Source organism: Macrosteles quadrilineatus, unplaced genomic scaffold, assembly GCF_028750875.1.
Source record: "Macrosteles quadrilineatus isolate MER2022 unplaced genomic scaffold, UCM_ALF_1.0 Scaffold_6__1_contigs__length_79288215, whole genome shotgun sequence".
Taxonomy (NCBI): Eukaryota; Metazoa; Arthropoda; class Insecta; order Hemiptera; family Cicadellidae; genus Macrosteles; species Macrosteles quadrilineatus.
The window spans coordinates 64,487,336-64,501,559 of NW_026542599.1; the positions used below are offsets into that span (position 1 = coordinate 64,487,336).

Genomic DNA, 14,224 nt, shown 5'->3' on the forward strand with positions numbered 1-14,224 from the left:
GGAGACTAGCGGCCATTTTGGATAGTTTCAAACTGCTGAGAAAGAGTTATTATCATCGTCCAAAAATTTTTTTCAAACACCAAAGTGATTATAGTTTAAATATTTAGTATAGGCCTACTGTGAGATTAGAAATGTTCTTTGTAGTTTTGAATTGTTCTCAAAGGGAGTCTATGGAAGCTTTCGGCCATCTTGAATTTGTCCGCCATAAGAGCAATGTTAATTAGGTTAATTTCAAACAGCCGCTGAAGAGTTATTTACCATATCAAAATATTTTTTCAAACACCAGAGTGATTGTAATTTAAACATCTAGTAAACTGTAGGATTAGAAATTTTTTCGTAGTTCTTTAATTATTTTACGAGTTAGAACCTCTAGGCTCCAAGGACTCTTAGAGGGTGTCTGGATAAGGGGGAGGCCACTGTACATTTTTCCTGAAACTTGAGACACCTCATCCCTAATTTACTCGTAGTCAACTTACTCGAGGCATTCCCAGATAACCAGCCAGGTTAGTCAGAATGGAGATCTTGCTGTCCGCTGAGAGTGAAGAGTACTCCTTGTCCAGTACTACGGTGATGGTAGACACATCCTCTCCTGGCGGACAACCATCCTACGACAAGAAAAACCTTAATATTATTTTGCGTTCAAAAGCCTTTTACTCTTGGGGCGCTAGGCTTAAGCTCACAATTGATTTTCACATTACTTCAGGATAGAGCAAAAAGTTGCGGCATTATCATTTAGATAAAATCCATTGGTGATTTGGCAAGATTTGAACCCGGGACCTCAGAGACCGAAGTCCTAGGCTCTAACACTAGACCCAATTCTAAACGTAATGGAAAGCCTTTAGGGTTTGACTGAATCTAAATAATTGCAAACACAGTTTTTGGAAAGTTCACTCATTTGCATTGCTCAAGGTAAAATTTGTGGATTAGAACACTGTGACTAAAATTAAAATCAATTTATTGTTAGTTAAGTACAAACAAAAATTAAATAAACAGAATAGGCTGAACCAAATCATCAGTCATTTTACAATATGATACTCTTTAGCCACTTTTGTTAAGTTTGTTGCTTTTGTGAGCTCAGAGTAGAATTTTGAGTTAACGTAACATTTCTTGAGTTAAAGAAGACCTCAAATGACTGGCTGAAATTTTGTAAATATTCAAACAAAATTTAATTGATTTTTTATGGAGTAGTTCTTGCCAATTCTACCCAGGCGATTCAAAACTATTACATATGCTACGATTATTGTTGTCAAAGAATGTATTTTGGAAAACGTGTTTACACTTTAAACACATACAGGGAACCAAATAAATTCCATACAACTCGGGGAAATAAAAAACAAGACTCAGACAGTGAGGAGTTTTTCTGTAATTTTCACTTAAATAAATCTTTAATTGTAAAATTAATGCTGTAATAATTTCTGTAAAGGAGTTAGTAGTGTTTTCTTAACTGAACCGGTAGCCTTTATCAGGAAATAAGTTAATGAGAGTAAATCGAGCATTTAGACGATGATAATATTACCATATACTGATTCAACAGTCATTTCCGTTGTATGAGTAGGCCTAGGCCTACTGATAAGACTATGAAATGAACAAAAACTCATAATTAGCCAACACTTATCTTATCCATTTCCCAGAACTGGACTAGTTACAACATTTCTTCTTAAAAAAGTGTTACTTCATATTTTTTATACACTATTTATAATCATCCAAAGGCTGTGAAATTCTGGAGCAAAATTTGAGCCATGCAATGTTTGGATTAAAAAAAGAAAATACCATTGGTAAAATTAGGGATGGACGGGATTGAATTTTTAGTTCGGGACGGGACGGGACGGGATTTTTATTTCCTTCCCGATTTTCGGGACGGGACGGGACGGGATTTTTTTCTGTGCATAAAAAGAAAGTACTGTATTGCAGTTACCAAAAAAGACATACAAAATCAATTTTTACCATTTGTGGCACTGATCTATAAAAACAAAAAAATGGGTAACAATTTACAGGTACCTATAGAAACTTGTGACTCGCGGGTCACGGGGTGATCATCTGTATGACTCACGGTCACGGCGCGATCGTCGTCATGACTCACGGTCACGGCGCGATCGTCGGTATGACTCACGGTCACGGCGCGATCGTCGGTATGACTCACGGTCACGGCGCGATCGTCGGTATGACTCACGGTCACGGGGTTATCGTCGGTATGACTCAAGGTCACGGGGTTATCGTCGGTATGACTCGCGGTCACGGCATGATCGTCGGTATGACTCGCCAGATTGACTCCGCGGTCACGGCGCGATCGTCGTCATGACTCGCGGTCACGGCATGATCGTCTGTATGACTCACGGTCACGGCGCGATCGTCGTCATGACTCACGGTCACGGCATGATCGTCTGTATGACTCACGGTCACGGCGCGATCGTCGTCATGACTCACGGTCACGGCATGATCGTCTGTATGACTCACGGTCACGGCATGATCGTCTGTATGACTCACGGTCACGGCGCGATCGTCGTCATGACTCACGGTCACGGCATGATCGTCTGTATGACTCGCGGTCACGGCATGATCGTCTGTATGACTCACGGTCACGGCATGATCGTCGGTATGACTCGCGATCAAGGCTCGATCGTCAGAATGACTCCGCGGTCACGGCGCGATCGTCGTCATGACTCGCGGTCACGGCATGATCGTCGTCATGACTCACGGTCACGGCATGATCGTCTGTATGACTCACGGTCACGGCGCGATCGTCGTCATGACTCACGGTCACGGCATGATCGTCTGTATGACTCACGGTCACGGCGCGATCGTCGTCATGACTCACGGTCACGGCATGATCGTCTGTATGACTCGCGGTCACGGCATGATCGTCTGTATGACTCACGGTCACGGCGCGATCGTCGTCATGACTCACGGTCACGGCGCGATCGTCGGTATGACTCACGGTCACGGGGTTATCGTCGGTATGACTCGCGGTCACGGCATGATCGTCGGTATGACTCGCGATCACGGCTCGATCGTCAGAATGACTCCGCGGTCACGGCGCGATCGTCGTCATGACTCGCGGTCACGGCGCGATCATCGGTATGACTCGCGGTCACGGCGCGATCGTCGGTATGACTCCGCGGTCACGGGCTTATCGTCGGTATGACTCGCGGTCACGGCATGATCGTCGGTATGACTCGCGATCACGGCTCGATCGTCAGCATGACTCCACGGTCACGGCGCGATCGTCGGTAGGACTCCACGGTTACGTCGTGATCGTCGGTAGGACTCCACGGTCACGTCGCGATCGTCGGTAGGACTCCACGGTCACGTCGTGATCGTCGGTAGGACTCCACGGTCACGTCGTGATCGTCGGTATGACTCGCCATCACGGCATGATCGTCAGTATGACTCCGCGGTAACGGCGCGATCGTCGGTAGGACTCCGCGGTCACAGGGCGATCGTCGGTATGACTCGCGGTCATGGCGTGATCGTCGGTATGACTCGTGGTCACGGCGCTATCGTCTGTATGACTCGCGGTCACGGCGTGATCGTCGGTATGACTCCGCGGTCACAGCCCGATCGTCGTTATGACTCGCGGTCACGGTGCGATCGTCGGTCCAATAATCGCGGCCACGGCGCGATCGTCGTTATGACTCCGCGGTCACGTCGTAATCGTCGAAATGACTTCGTCTCCTGCGTTCGCGGACCTATCGCTCGCAATAACGGCGTTATCGGCACTCGCGAAGCGGAAAAATCGCCGACGATCGGACCAAATCCCGTCCCGAAAAATTCCCGAGTCAAATATAATCCCGTCCCGATAATCGGGAATATTTTTTTCCCGAAAAATTCCCGAAATTTCGGGACCCGTCCATCCCTAGGTAAAATCTAGTGTTTGTTAAACATTATCTTTCACTAAACTATGTTGAGTAATAGTTTTATCTATACACAATAAGCTAATAAAAAGGATAAAGTATATCACTTGACAAGGTGATACGGTATTTTTACAATCCCAAATGCGCTTCATGATAATTTATTAGATCTGAGATACCTTATATTTTGTAGCCTACACATACCAGTCTACAAATTACCCTTTTTCCCCCACTTTGGTTACAATTTCCCTCAAAGACACTAATTTTTTGTTTTAAGGACACAGTAAGAAATATCCTAATTTTAAACTTTTTACTCGCCAAGAAAAGGACTCTTGATAAAAATTTGTTCAAGTCTTTATAACATAAAATGCTACACTTTACTATGAGTAAAATTACACAAATGCTTAATGAAGTTCAGATTGCGATGTGGTGACGTTAGGAATACAGACCTTAAGGAGAACTTGATGAGAATATGTGTGCGGAAGAACTTCAATGGCAAAATAATCCTTGACTGAGTGTTTTTGCTGCTGGCCAACCGCAACCATCGCAATGTAAACCTGCAACCAATACCACATTAAACCTTCAACAAACGTTGTAGTCCGATGATTGCAGAGTCCGATAAGTAATTTTAAGGTTCCTAACTCGATCTCGAGAAAATATTGAAAAAAAAAATTCGGTTTGAATTCAAACATAAGCTGTAATTGGGACATACCTTTTACAGACTAGACTATTTTTCTATTCTATTTTTACTAGTTACCATTGTAGTTTTTTGATCGGTAATTATATTATTTTCTAAACTTGTTATCTTTCCCCGTTATATTTTAGACTGTTAAATTACTTATGCAACATGGCAATTGTAGGCTACAGGGTCTTAGCCAATGTCAATGACATCTGTATTACTATGCAAAATTAAAATGTACTAGTGTCCCTGTTGCTCGAATTCGAGCAATTGCTAAGTATTACAGGTGCTATTTTAAAACAAATAACAGTCATAATTTCTGAGGACTTAAAAATATTCGACTCAAAGATTATGAAAATACTCAAGATGTACACAACAGATCGATATAATCAATCATTTTTCAAAACCTGATCTTGTTTTTTAGTGTTTTCTACAAATAGCCTTACTCATAGCTGCATTAGGTTGTCCATTATAACGACTATAAATAAAAAAAAAAAAAGTATTATTTCTATATTTTCTTCTCCTTGGTAGTGCTCTATGACTTTCCTGTGTTTCCATAGTTTGCAAATCGGCTCTTTCAATGATTACTAAGAAATGCAGCACAGTGTTAGTTCAGTTTTCTTTATATCAATTTATCCAGGCTCTCTCGTTTTTTTCCATTGTAATATTTACGCCAACCCAAATTCATTTCAACTAATTCAGTAAATGTTTGTAGCAAACTGTTAAATTAGCAAACTATGACTGTTTACAATTAACATATGTTCTTCTCACTTATTTCTGACAACAGCTGGAGTTTTATAACAATTTTTGCTTCCCATGGTAATCTTATGGAGAAATACAAAACTTTAAAGGGCCTCACTCTCTAATTATTTCCCTAAAACAAAAGTTTCCTGCACAACTTCACGTTACTCTTTCCAATGACACCAAAAACATGTCAATCGGTTCAGTAGTTTCGGAGGAGTAATTGTCACAAAAAACCTGCTTGCGTATTAAATAAGTAAATAATGTATTACCAATTTGAAGCGAGGTTAGGCTATGTTTACAAACTGATGTCGTACGGTTTGAGATCAAACTTACCTCCCCGATGTCTTCCTCCCCCGGCACTCCCTCCAGTGTCCCTGTGGAGGAGTCTAACCTCAACCAGCTCGGCAGAGACTTTCCACCGGCACCTGAGGCCTGTCAATCACACAGATAAGATCAGAGTTCCAATATCATGTAGAAAACATCAAAAAGAAACCTCAAAATAAATAACTCACTACAGTCTCTCAACCAAAATATTTTGAACCAAAACAGTTTAAGAAATACCACCGCTGCAGCAAATCTGCCGACTAAGCAAATTTCCATTTGTCTGGATTGATTTTCAATTAATCTATTAAAATAAAATTTATGTTTAACGAGTACCTAGGTTAGCTGCTACAGAGAAACTAATAAAGTGTGTTTTATTAAAATATCAATAGCTTAGTATGAAATAAATAAATCCGCCAAGTTTGATAAAAATATATATCCATAAACAAGCCAACTACAACATTTTACAATATTCTCCGTAAGAATAACATGGAAATTTTAGACGTGTTTAAAAACAGTTCAAATTGGGTAAAAAATGCATTTTACTACCACTAATGAAAAGTGTGATTTTCAAAGATTTATTTTTAGCCTACAGTTAAAATGATGAGGTCATCAGAAAAACACAGTCAGTTATAAATTAAAATCAGAAGAAAACTCCTTAGATCAATAAGGAGGACAAAGTCAGATGTCAGACTTAATTGACAGTGGACAGTGTTCTTACATAGAAGAATGAGGCTGTTTCTGGAAGACTGACAAAACCAGACAATGAATATCACAGCTATATTTACTCTTTGGACAGGGTCATCATGCTGCAAGCAAATGACTATTGTCCCGTACACTGCTATAATTTACAAAATCAATTCATTGTTATGGAAAACTGGCAAAACAAATGAGTTGAGTTTGATAATTGACCATTATTGATAGTTTAGTAAATTATAAAATGTCATCTATCATCTATCACAAAAGTTGTGATGCAGATTAATTTAAAACAAACTACAACAGTTTACAATATTCTCTAAAAAATAAAATGGGATTTTTTAATTTCTTGATTTTTTTCCTTAACCAATAAGCGTAGAAAAAACTTTAAAATTAAAATCATCTTGAGTTATTGTGCTAACGGATACACACAAAATGGATGGTGTTTTTAGCCTCTGGGGACAAAAAAAAAGTGAAGTAATCCTGTGACTAAATCTTACCACGAGACCTACGGTAATAGCTTATTTCCTATGGGAAATTCGCTATTAAAAAATTCAGAAAACATAAAGATAAAAAATGGTAGCAAATCATAACTTCTTACAAATTAATATCAGCATAGGCGTACAGGTATAAATGGCAGACAGAAGTTTGCTCTTGTTTAAAACAATACTGACTGATGGGAAAAATTATGGTTTAGTGTTCAATGTACATCATAGTTTTAACAGGTTTGTCTAATACCACAGATAAACTCTCTAAATACTATTGTAAGCATGTTCTCATTTTGTTAATGTGAGGTTATTTTATTGTTTAACAAAAAATTGTCATTTATGACCTACAACCTAACCTAATTTATGAATACTGTAAAAATACATTTGAACGTATAGATAAGTGGTGGAGTTAAAGAGCTACTAATTTGCAATTTACACTATAAAAAATACTTTTTCAACATAATTTGTTTCAACACCCTAGGGCTCTAATATAGCATAAAATTTAAGAATGAGAAAAACAAACTTCATTGAAGCTATTTTTGCCCAGACAACAAATTACGAATGACTTTTTCATTGACCTTGAAAGTCTGGGGTATTTGAGTTACAAAGCCACCATTGATAAGACTCTGACCTTCATACAGAGCTTGTTTTCATGTTTCTCAAAAAGAGTTCCAACACAAAGACTATTCTGATGTCATCATTTATATTGCTAGATGGTGCAAATACTTGGAATTAGTCATTATAAGTGGCTATATAGAGTCATACATAGCCCTATCTAAAATCCAAAGTTTTTAGGCCTATGGTTCTATCGTTTAAAGCAAGTGAGAATGTTTTTAAAAAACATACTTAATAAAACTGTAGTTTCCAAATTATATTTTTTATTTCCAATGACTTTTGTATTTTTTTACTAGTCTATAGCTCAGAGTGAGAAATTTTAAACGGCCTTTTACAATGTGGTTTCAGTACATACGTTATTTAAAACTCTGAATAGGTAGCGTAGATCTCAAACAAAACTTTTTCTGGGAGAGAGCCTCCAGACGTAGGGCACTATTCACCCTAACCCCAAGCTTGCTCTTTTAATAAGAAAACTATCTAATGAAAAGTTCCTCATTATCAATTAAAATGAGATAGGCTACATTAATTCCAAGTAGGTTACAGTGAAATCTTTCTAAACTGATAATGTTAGCAGATAAACTCAACTGACTTACCTCATATTTGCTGACGACACCTTCAAAGGCATCGCCGGGCACAGCTACTTGCACATACTTGCCGACATGGGATTTCGAATCAGGAATACCCCAAAGTCTTTTGAGCGGAGCGAGAGTCGGGGCGACTGAATTGTCTTGATCAAAGGCAAAGTCTTCTGTTTGACTAGAGATTACTCTTAAATAACTGAAGAGGAACAAAACCAAACTTTGCTTCTTCATATTAAATTATGTCCTGAAAAAATCGATTGATTAAAACAATAAGTTATTTTAAATTTTGATACGTGAAAGGAGTTTACAGTCTACTTATCACGTTCGCTACCCCAATAGTAAAACATTTGTCATTCATATGGACCGGCGACGGACATATGGGACAACCGGTTTCTACCCATAGACTGCCATTGTTTGGTCACATTAAAATAGACTGACGTTGCATATTTGCGTCGGTGTTCCAATGTTGTCAAAACGCTTACATCTTTGTAACGGCATTGACTATTGGATACTGAAGGTATCGGTCTATTTGAATGCCATAAATTCTTTGCACTGGTCTACAGGGATGTCTGTCGCACAACTGCGTCACTTAGTCTGTGGACATGATGACTGGTGACGTCACATGATAGTTGGAAAAACTGTTCTTTACTTTGCTGCATCACTGTATGTAGGCATATGTATGCTGTATATATGCTGCGTAAAAATTATACTTTTTGGCCGGCCTAAACAATGAGAGTCAGTCAGTGTACCGGTCCGCACAATGATGTGATCACTTTTGTTTAGGCCGGCCAAAAAGTATAATTTTTCAATGTTACGTGTAAATATAAATGTTTCGTGTGTCAGTGTATGTGTATATGTGTACTTCAACGGTGACCAATGCTATAAACAGTAATTAACAAGACAGAAAATTTGACAATGGGGCTGTTGGCCCCGAAACTATAGTCATTATAAAAGACGACTTGGATTGAGGACGTATACAAGGTATTTAACCTATTATTATTATTATTATTCAATCCAGGAGGCAAACATGGATAAAATAATGTATTTGACATACACATACTTTACCGATTACGATTAAACATAATTAAAACTGAGGCTGTGTACAGGTGTACTTCAGCCTAGATCTTCAAAGTACTTCTTCAGCGAGTATAGGCTTTGTCTTTGAAATACGCTGTAAGTATCTTAAGGATTTTCCTTTTGTCAATGAGTACGATGAAGTTTGGTAACTTATAGTGTATTGTTTATGGCTCCATTATGGGTATTTAAAAGAAGCTTGGCATTTTAGGTGGGGATTAATAATCGAACTTAACGTATAAAAATAATTTGAAATTTTCATACTCCAAAATTATATTCAAGGGAAATTCACTGACTTTAGGACAAGTTGTATATGTATGTATGTATGTATAGGCTATCTATATATCTAAAACATATATTGGGTTGTGAGCCAGCTATTTTATTTTTTAGTTTTATTAGCTTTAATTTAACATTTTGATTTCAGACTTTTTTCTTTTGATTTTAGTCCAGTATTGAATTTATAGATTTAAATAAAAAATGTACTGTAAAAAAAAGATGTATGCCAACCACGTAGACGGTTCTATGAACCATTACGGTTTAGTGCAAGTCATTGTGGCTTCCTGCGAGGAGCCTAGGTTTGTAAGGATTCTTTTTTGTTTAATAAAGCACTGTTTTCATTTCATTCATTCATGGCTCCATTACTGAAGGCCTTCCGGGTCCTTGACAGCCTTAACTCTAGGGAAATGTAGTCAGGTGAAGCGGACTGAAGCCTAGTAAGATGATGATGTGTTGATAAACTCTTTGATATTATCCAACACACGTTTTATGCAGATGAGGAGTGTTTTAATACTGTATGTCCAGACTAGCATTGATAGGGTTGCAGTGAGCCAGACCATCGCTGAAGGTGTTTTTTTTAAGAGCATTTTGCAGGACCAATATGTCTTTGGTCATGGGTGCGTGTCCCCATAATGGTACACCATAGCTCACATGGCAATGAAACATTGTGTGATACACGCTCAACAGGTATTTCTCCGTAACCAGATGTTTAATTTTTAGAAGCAGGAAGCATGCACTTGATAGTATTGATAGTGGCATGTTTTACTAGATTGCAGATAAGTGTTTTGGTTTGATTCAGTTTGGAAGCAATTGGCCTCAAACTAGTTTGGAGTTTCTAGTAAATGTTTTTCAGCTCCTGCAAGACTCATCAACCTGCGGTCTTTGTGACAAAAGGGTGGTACATTTCTGGTCTTGTCGATTTTGTTTATCATGGCCGGGAAAAAGAAGCGACCCAATGACAGACCCTTGCAGGACTCCATAAGGTAAGCTACTGTACCTCTCCCTCTAGAGGTGCTGAAATTACCCACTCCATGGAGACCACCAGCTGCCTACCCAAAAGATAGGATTTAATTGTTCTAAGAACTGTGCCACCTACTCCATGACTCTCTAACTTCCTAACCGATAGGGTATGGTTGACGGAATCGAATGTGCGGCTTAGGTCATACAATGTGAGCGTGAGTGTGTAACAAGCCTCAAATGCCTCGCCAACCAAACCTGTGAGCCTCATGACCGCTCATCGCCTCTTTTCTGGCCTTTACGGAATTCAAATGGACCTTCCATCAGAAATTTGTTTGACTTCAGGTGTTCACATAGCTGCAATTCCAAGTTAGTAGGTAAGTTAGATCTTGTAGGTTGGGACAGTTCTGGGAATTTTCTTGTAGGGAGGAAAACCCCCTCTGTTCAAAATGTTGTTTAAGACTAACGATATTATACTGTCGGGTCAAAAAGTATAGATACTCGAGTTTGAGCTTTTATTGCAACGTAACCAGTAGACGTAGAAAAATACAAGTTACATCATAATTTTAAGAATTTATTTCTGCGTTTAGGTGTGTTGGTTTCAAATTTTTTATTCAGTTTCAACTCAGCCTTTCAGCGGGTCGAATGAAAAAAGTACAGGTTTTTCGGCGCTTTACCAACAACGGGCGACTTTAACATTTCATAACAAACAAACTACTTATCTAATCGTCATGAAACTTTTATAGCTTTTAGAAAGTATAGTTATAAAGCATATTTATAAGTTTTAGAATTTTTCGTCAATAAATAAAAATTCTGTTATGGTTTTTGTAAAGGCATTTTATTTCAGGGACGGAACAAGCTAGAAACTCCGATGAAAGCTTAAAATAAAGCTCTTAAAAAGATACAAATGATAAGTTGAGTTGCACATTAGCTAAGTGGTCTTTAATAATTAAAATGGACGTATAATCAAAGCTGTTCTAAAACGCAATAGTGCGTGAAATTTGTACCGCTATCGATCCGCGGGCAGGGAGTTCTCCCTGCCCAGGACCGGTTTTGGCAGCACGGATCAAACCGACGAACATCACTACAATTAAACCTACCCCTAACCATATCTTCACAGTTGCAATCGACTTCCAAACGCACTCCGAAACCTTCTGTTAAAATGGGTATCGCTTGTCATTACACTTGACTCCAAATGAACAAAACACATCGCCTTTAAAATCACAGTAGGTTTCACCTTCTGATAAATGTGGCGCTCTGGGCATCTTGACTACAACGAATAACACAGACAGGCTGAGGAAAATATGTCTAGACCACAATATAACATAGTAGGAATGGAATGTTTGTAATTATGTATGACTCAGTGGTAGGAGTGGAGTAAGGGTGGTTCGTAGGCAGATAACCTCGTAGGGTATGTATGATTAATCGTTCGAGCGTCCGTGCTGCCAAAACCGGTCCTGTGCAGGGAGAACTCCCTGCCCGCGGATCGATAGCGGTACAAATTTCACGCACTATTGCGTTTCAGAACAGATTTGATTATACGTCCATTTTAATTATTAAAGACCACTTAGCTAATGTGCAACTCAACTTGTCATTTGTATCTTTTTAAGAGCTTTATTTTAAGCTTTCATCGGAGTTTCTAGCTTGTTCCGTCCCTGAAATAAAATGCCTTTACAAAAACCATGACAGAATTTTTATTTATTGACGAAAAATTCTAAAACTTATAAATATGCTTTATAAGTACACGTTCTAAAAGCTATAAAAGTTTCATGACGATTAGATAAGTAGTTTGATTGTTATAAAATGTTAAAGTCGCCCGTTGTTGGTAAAGCGCCGAAAAACCTGTACTTTTTTCATTCAACCCGCTGAAAGGCTGAGTTGAATCTGAATAAAAAATTTGAAACCAACACACATAAACCCAGAAATAAATTCTTAAAATTATGATGTAACTTGTATTTTTCTACGTCTACTGGTTACGTTGCAATAAAAGCTCAAACTCGAGTATCTATACTTTTTGACCCGACAGTTCTGAACTTCTGACATCACCTCTCTTAGCAAGACATCATTGTGAGGTGCTATGTGTGTCTATTAAGGATCTGATGATGGTAGAATCACCAAAATGTACATAAATATTAACTTATGAAACAGTCAAAGTTCAAACCTTATGGGGAAATCAGATTAAGTTTATATAAACCTTCTCTTTTGTAGAATAGACTGGTCTAGGTATCATAGCATGAGCTGGTTATCGATGGCCTCTACGACCAGAGCTCGTTGTTAAAGGGCTTAACTTAACTTATTAGCTGCATATAATTGGGACACATTTATGTGTTAGTCTAATATCCATGAGGGGTTGATTGTAACAGAGATGCAGCAGGTTTTTGGACGCCTTTTGCCTACCTCCACATGCTGATAGCCTATGTCTTAAATTATGTTTTGAGCTAATTTGCTAACTTGGTCTTTATTGATATTGTTGGACTGTTCAATAGGCTACAATAAATTCACCTATGGCGTTTTCCCTGCAGTCCTACACTAAGGACTAAAAATACACTTATACCCAACTTAAGTTAATTCTTAAACTAGAATAGGCTAAATTATATTCCTCCTAATAAACTGAAATAAGACAATATAAGAAACTTATATTGAATTAAACTTACCTTATTTAATAAAAACACATTAGCCTGGATATTATTCACATTACAACGCTCCCAGTTTATGTATTTCGCCCCTGTACCTTTATCTCATTGAAATTTTGCTAATTTGATTTGATATTAAAACTCTCATCAGTCTGCTATGTGCCTGCTACAGACGACAGAAATAAACAACAAACCTAGTCAGCGCAAATCCAACTGCATTAACCACACCCCCGACCACTGCAATTTAAAAATAAATATTTAGATTTTCGTTCTATCTAATCCTAGTAAACACCATACAAACACAGTTACGATTCCCCTGAAAAGAAAAGTCTATACAAACTAGCCCCTCGCCCTCACTCCCATAGACGGCAGACCGAGACAAATAAATCAACGAACCACGCACATCTGCTGATCAGTGACATTCGAGACAGACTCTAGGCGCCGGCAGCAGTTCAGCAGCTGAGGATATTGACCCTGTTGATCAATTTTCCGTATAACACGTTCCTTGATATTTTTAATATGAATACATAAGCAATGAATTTGGGAAAAATCTGCAATCGAATCTTACAAGTAAAGAAGACAGCCCCGATCTGTCATCATATTATTCGTACTATTCTATCTTGCCCACTGTAACAGATGATGTAAATATTTAAGAACATCACTTATATTCTTTTTATACATGTGTAATAAAATTATGAAAAATGCGTAGTAATTTATTGCTTGTAAATTTTTAGTGATGTTTCACATTAAATAAAAAATAATTATTTGATTTTACTGATGCCAAGCCACTTTCATTGCACATTCCTAATTTATTGTGTTTTGTCAGTATTACTTCTCTTTGGTGTTATGTTGTGGTTTATCCCTCAACAGTCATCAACATCGAAGACTGGACCAACCCCCTATTTCAAATATGTTTGATTTTACAATCTTAAATTTTAAAGCTGTTCCTGAAAATAATAAACATATTGGAGGCCGACCTTGCTTTTACTTAGTTTCTTATAAGTATAGTAAGTTATAAGTAAGTTTCTTATTCGGGGAAGTCAATAATCGTGGGAGATGATTTTGCCGTGATCGCGATCACGGACGTCGACGATGACGTTACTGCGATCCCGGGAGACGATGATGACGTATACATGGCCGCAAGACACGTTAATGATTTTGCCACGATCGTGGACGACGACGAAGACGTTTCCGTAACCGCGGGAGTTCATGATGATGTCCACATGGCCGCGGAAGATGTTCATGACCTTGGCGTGACCGTGAAAAACAGTGATGATGTTTAAGTAATTGAGAAAGATACATTTTGGATTTT

At 38.4% G+C, this 14,224-nt stretch overlaps 1 protein-coding gene across 1 annotated transcript in view; it reads right to left on the bottom strand.

Moving 5' to 3' along the window:
* The window catches only part of LOC128997581 (uncharacterized), a 33,102-nt gene extending 19,877 nt beyond the window's left edge, over positions 1-13,225 (bottom strand). The window contains exons 1-5 of the mRNA XM_054423220.1: positions 12,934-13,225; positions 7,985-8,216; positions 5,605-5,703; positions 4,298-4,405; positions 477-605 (exon numbers count right to left, since the gene is read on the bottom strand). Coding sequence (XP_054279195.1) covers positions 477-605; positions 4,298-4,405; positions 5,605-5,703; positions 7,985-8,203 — 555 coding nt within the window. The 5' untranslated portion in view covers positions 8,204-8,216; positions 12,934-13,225. The remainder of the gene's footprint in view (positions 1-476; positions 606-4,297; positions 4,406-5,604; positions 5,704-7,984; positions 8,217-12,933) is intronic.
* Positions 13,226-14,224: the final 999 nt, after the last annotated feature.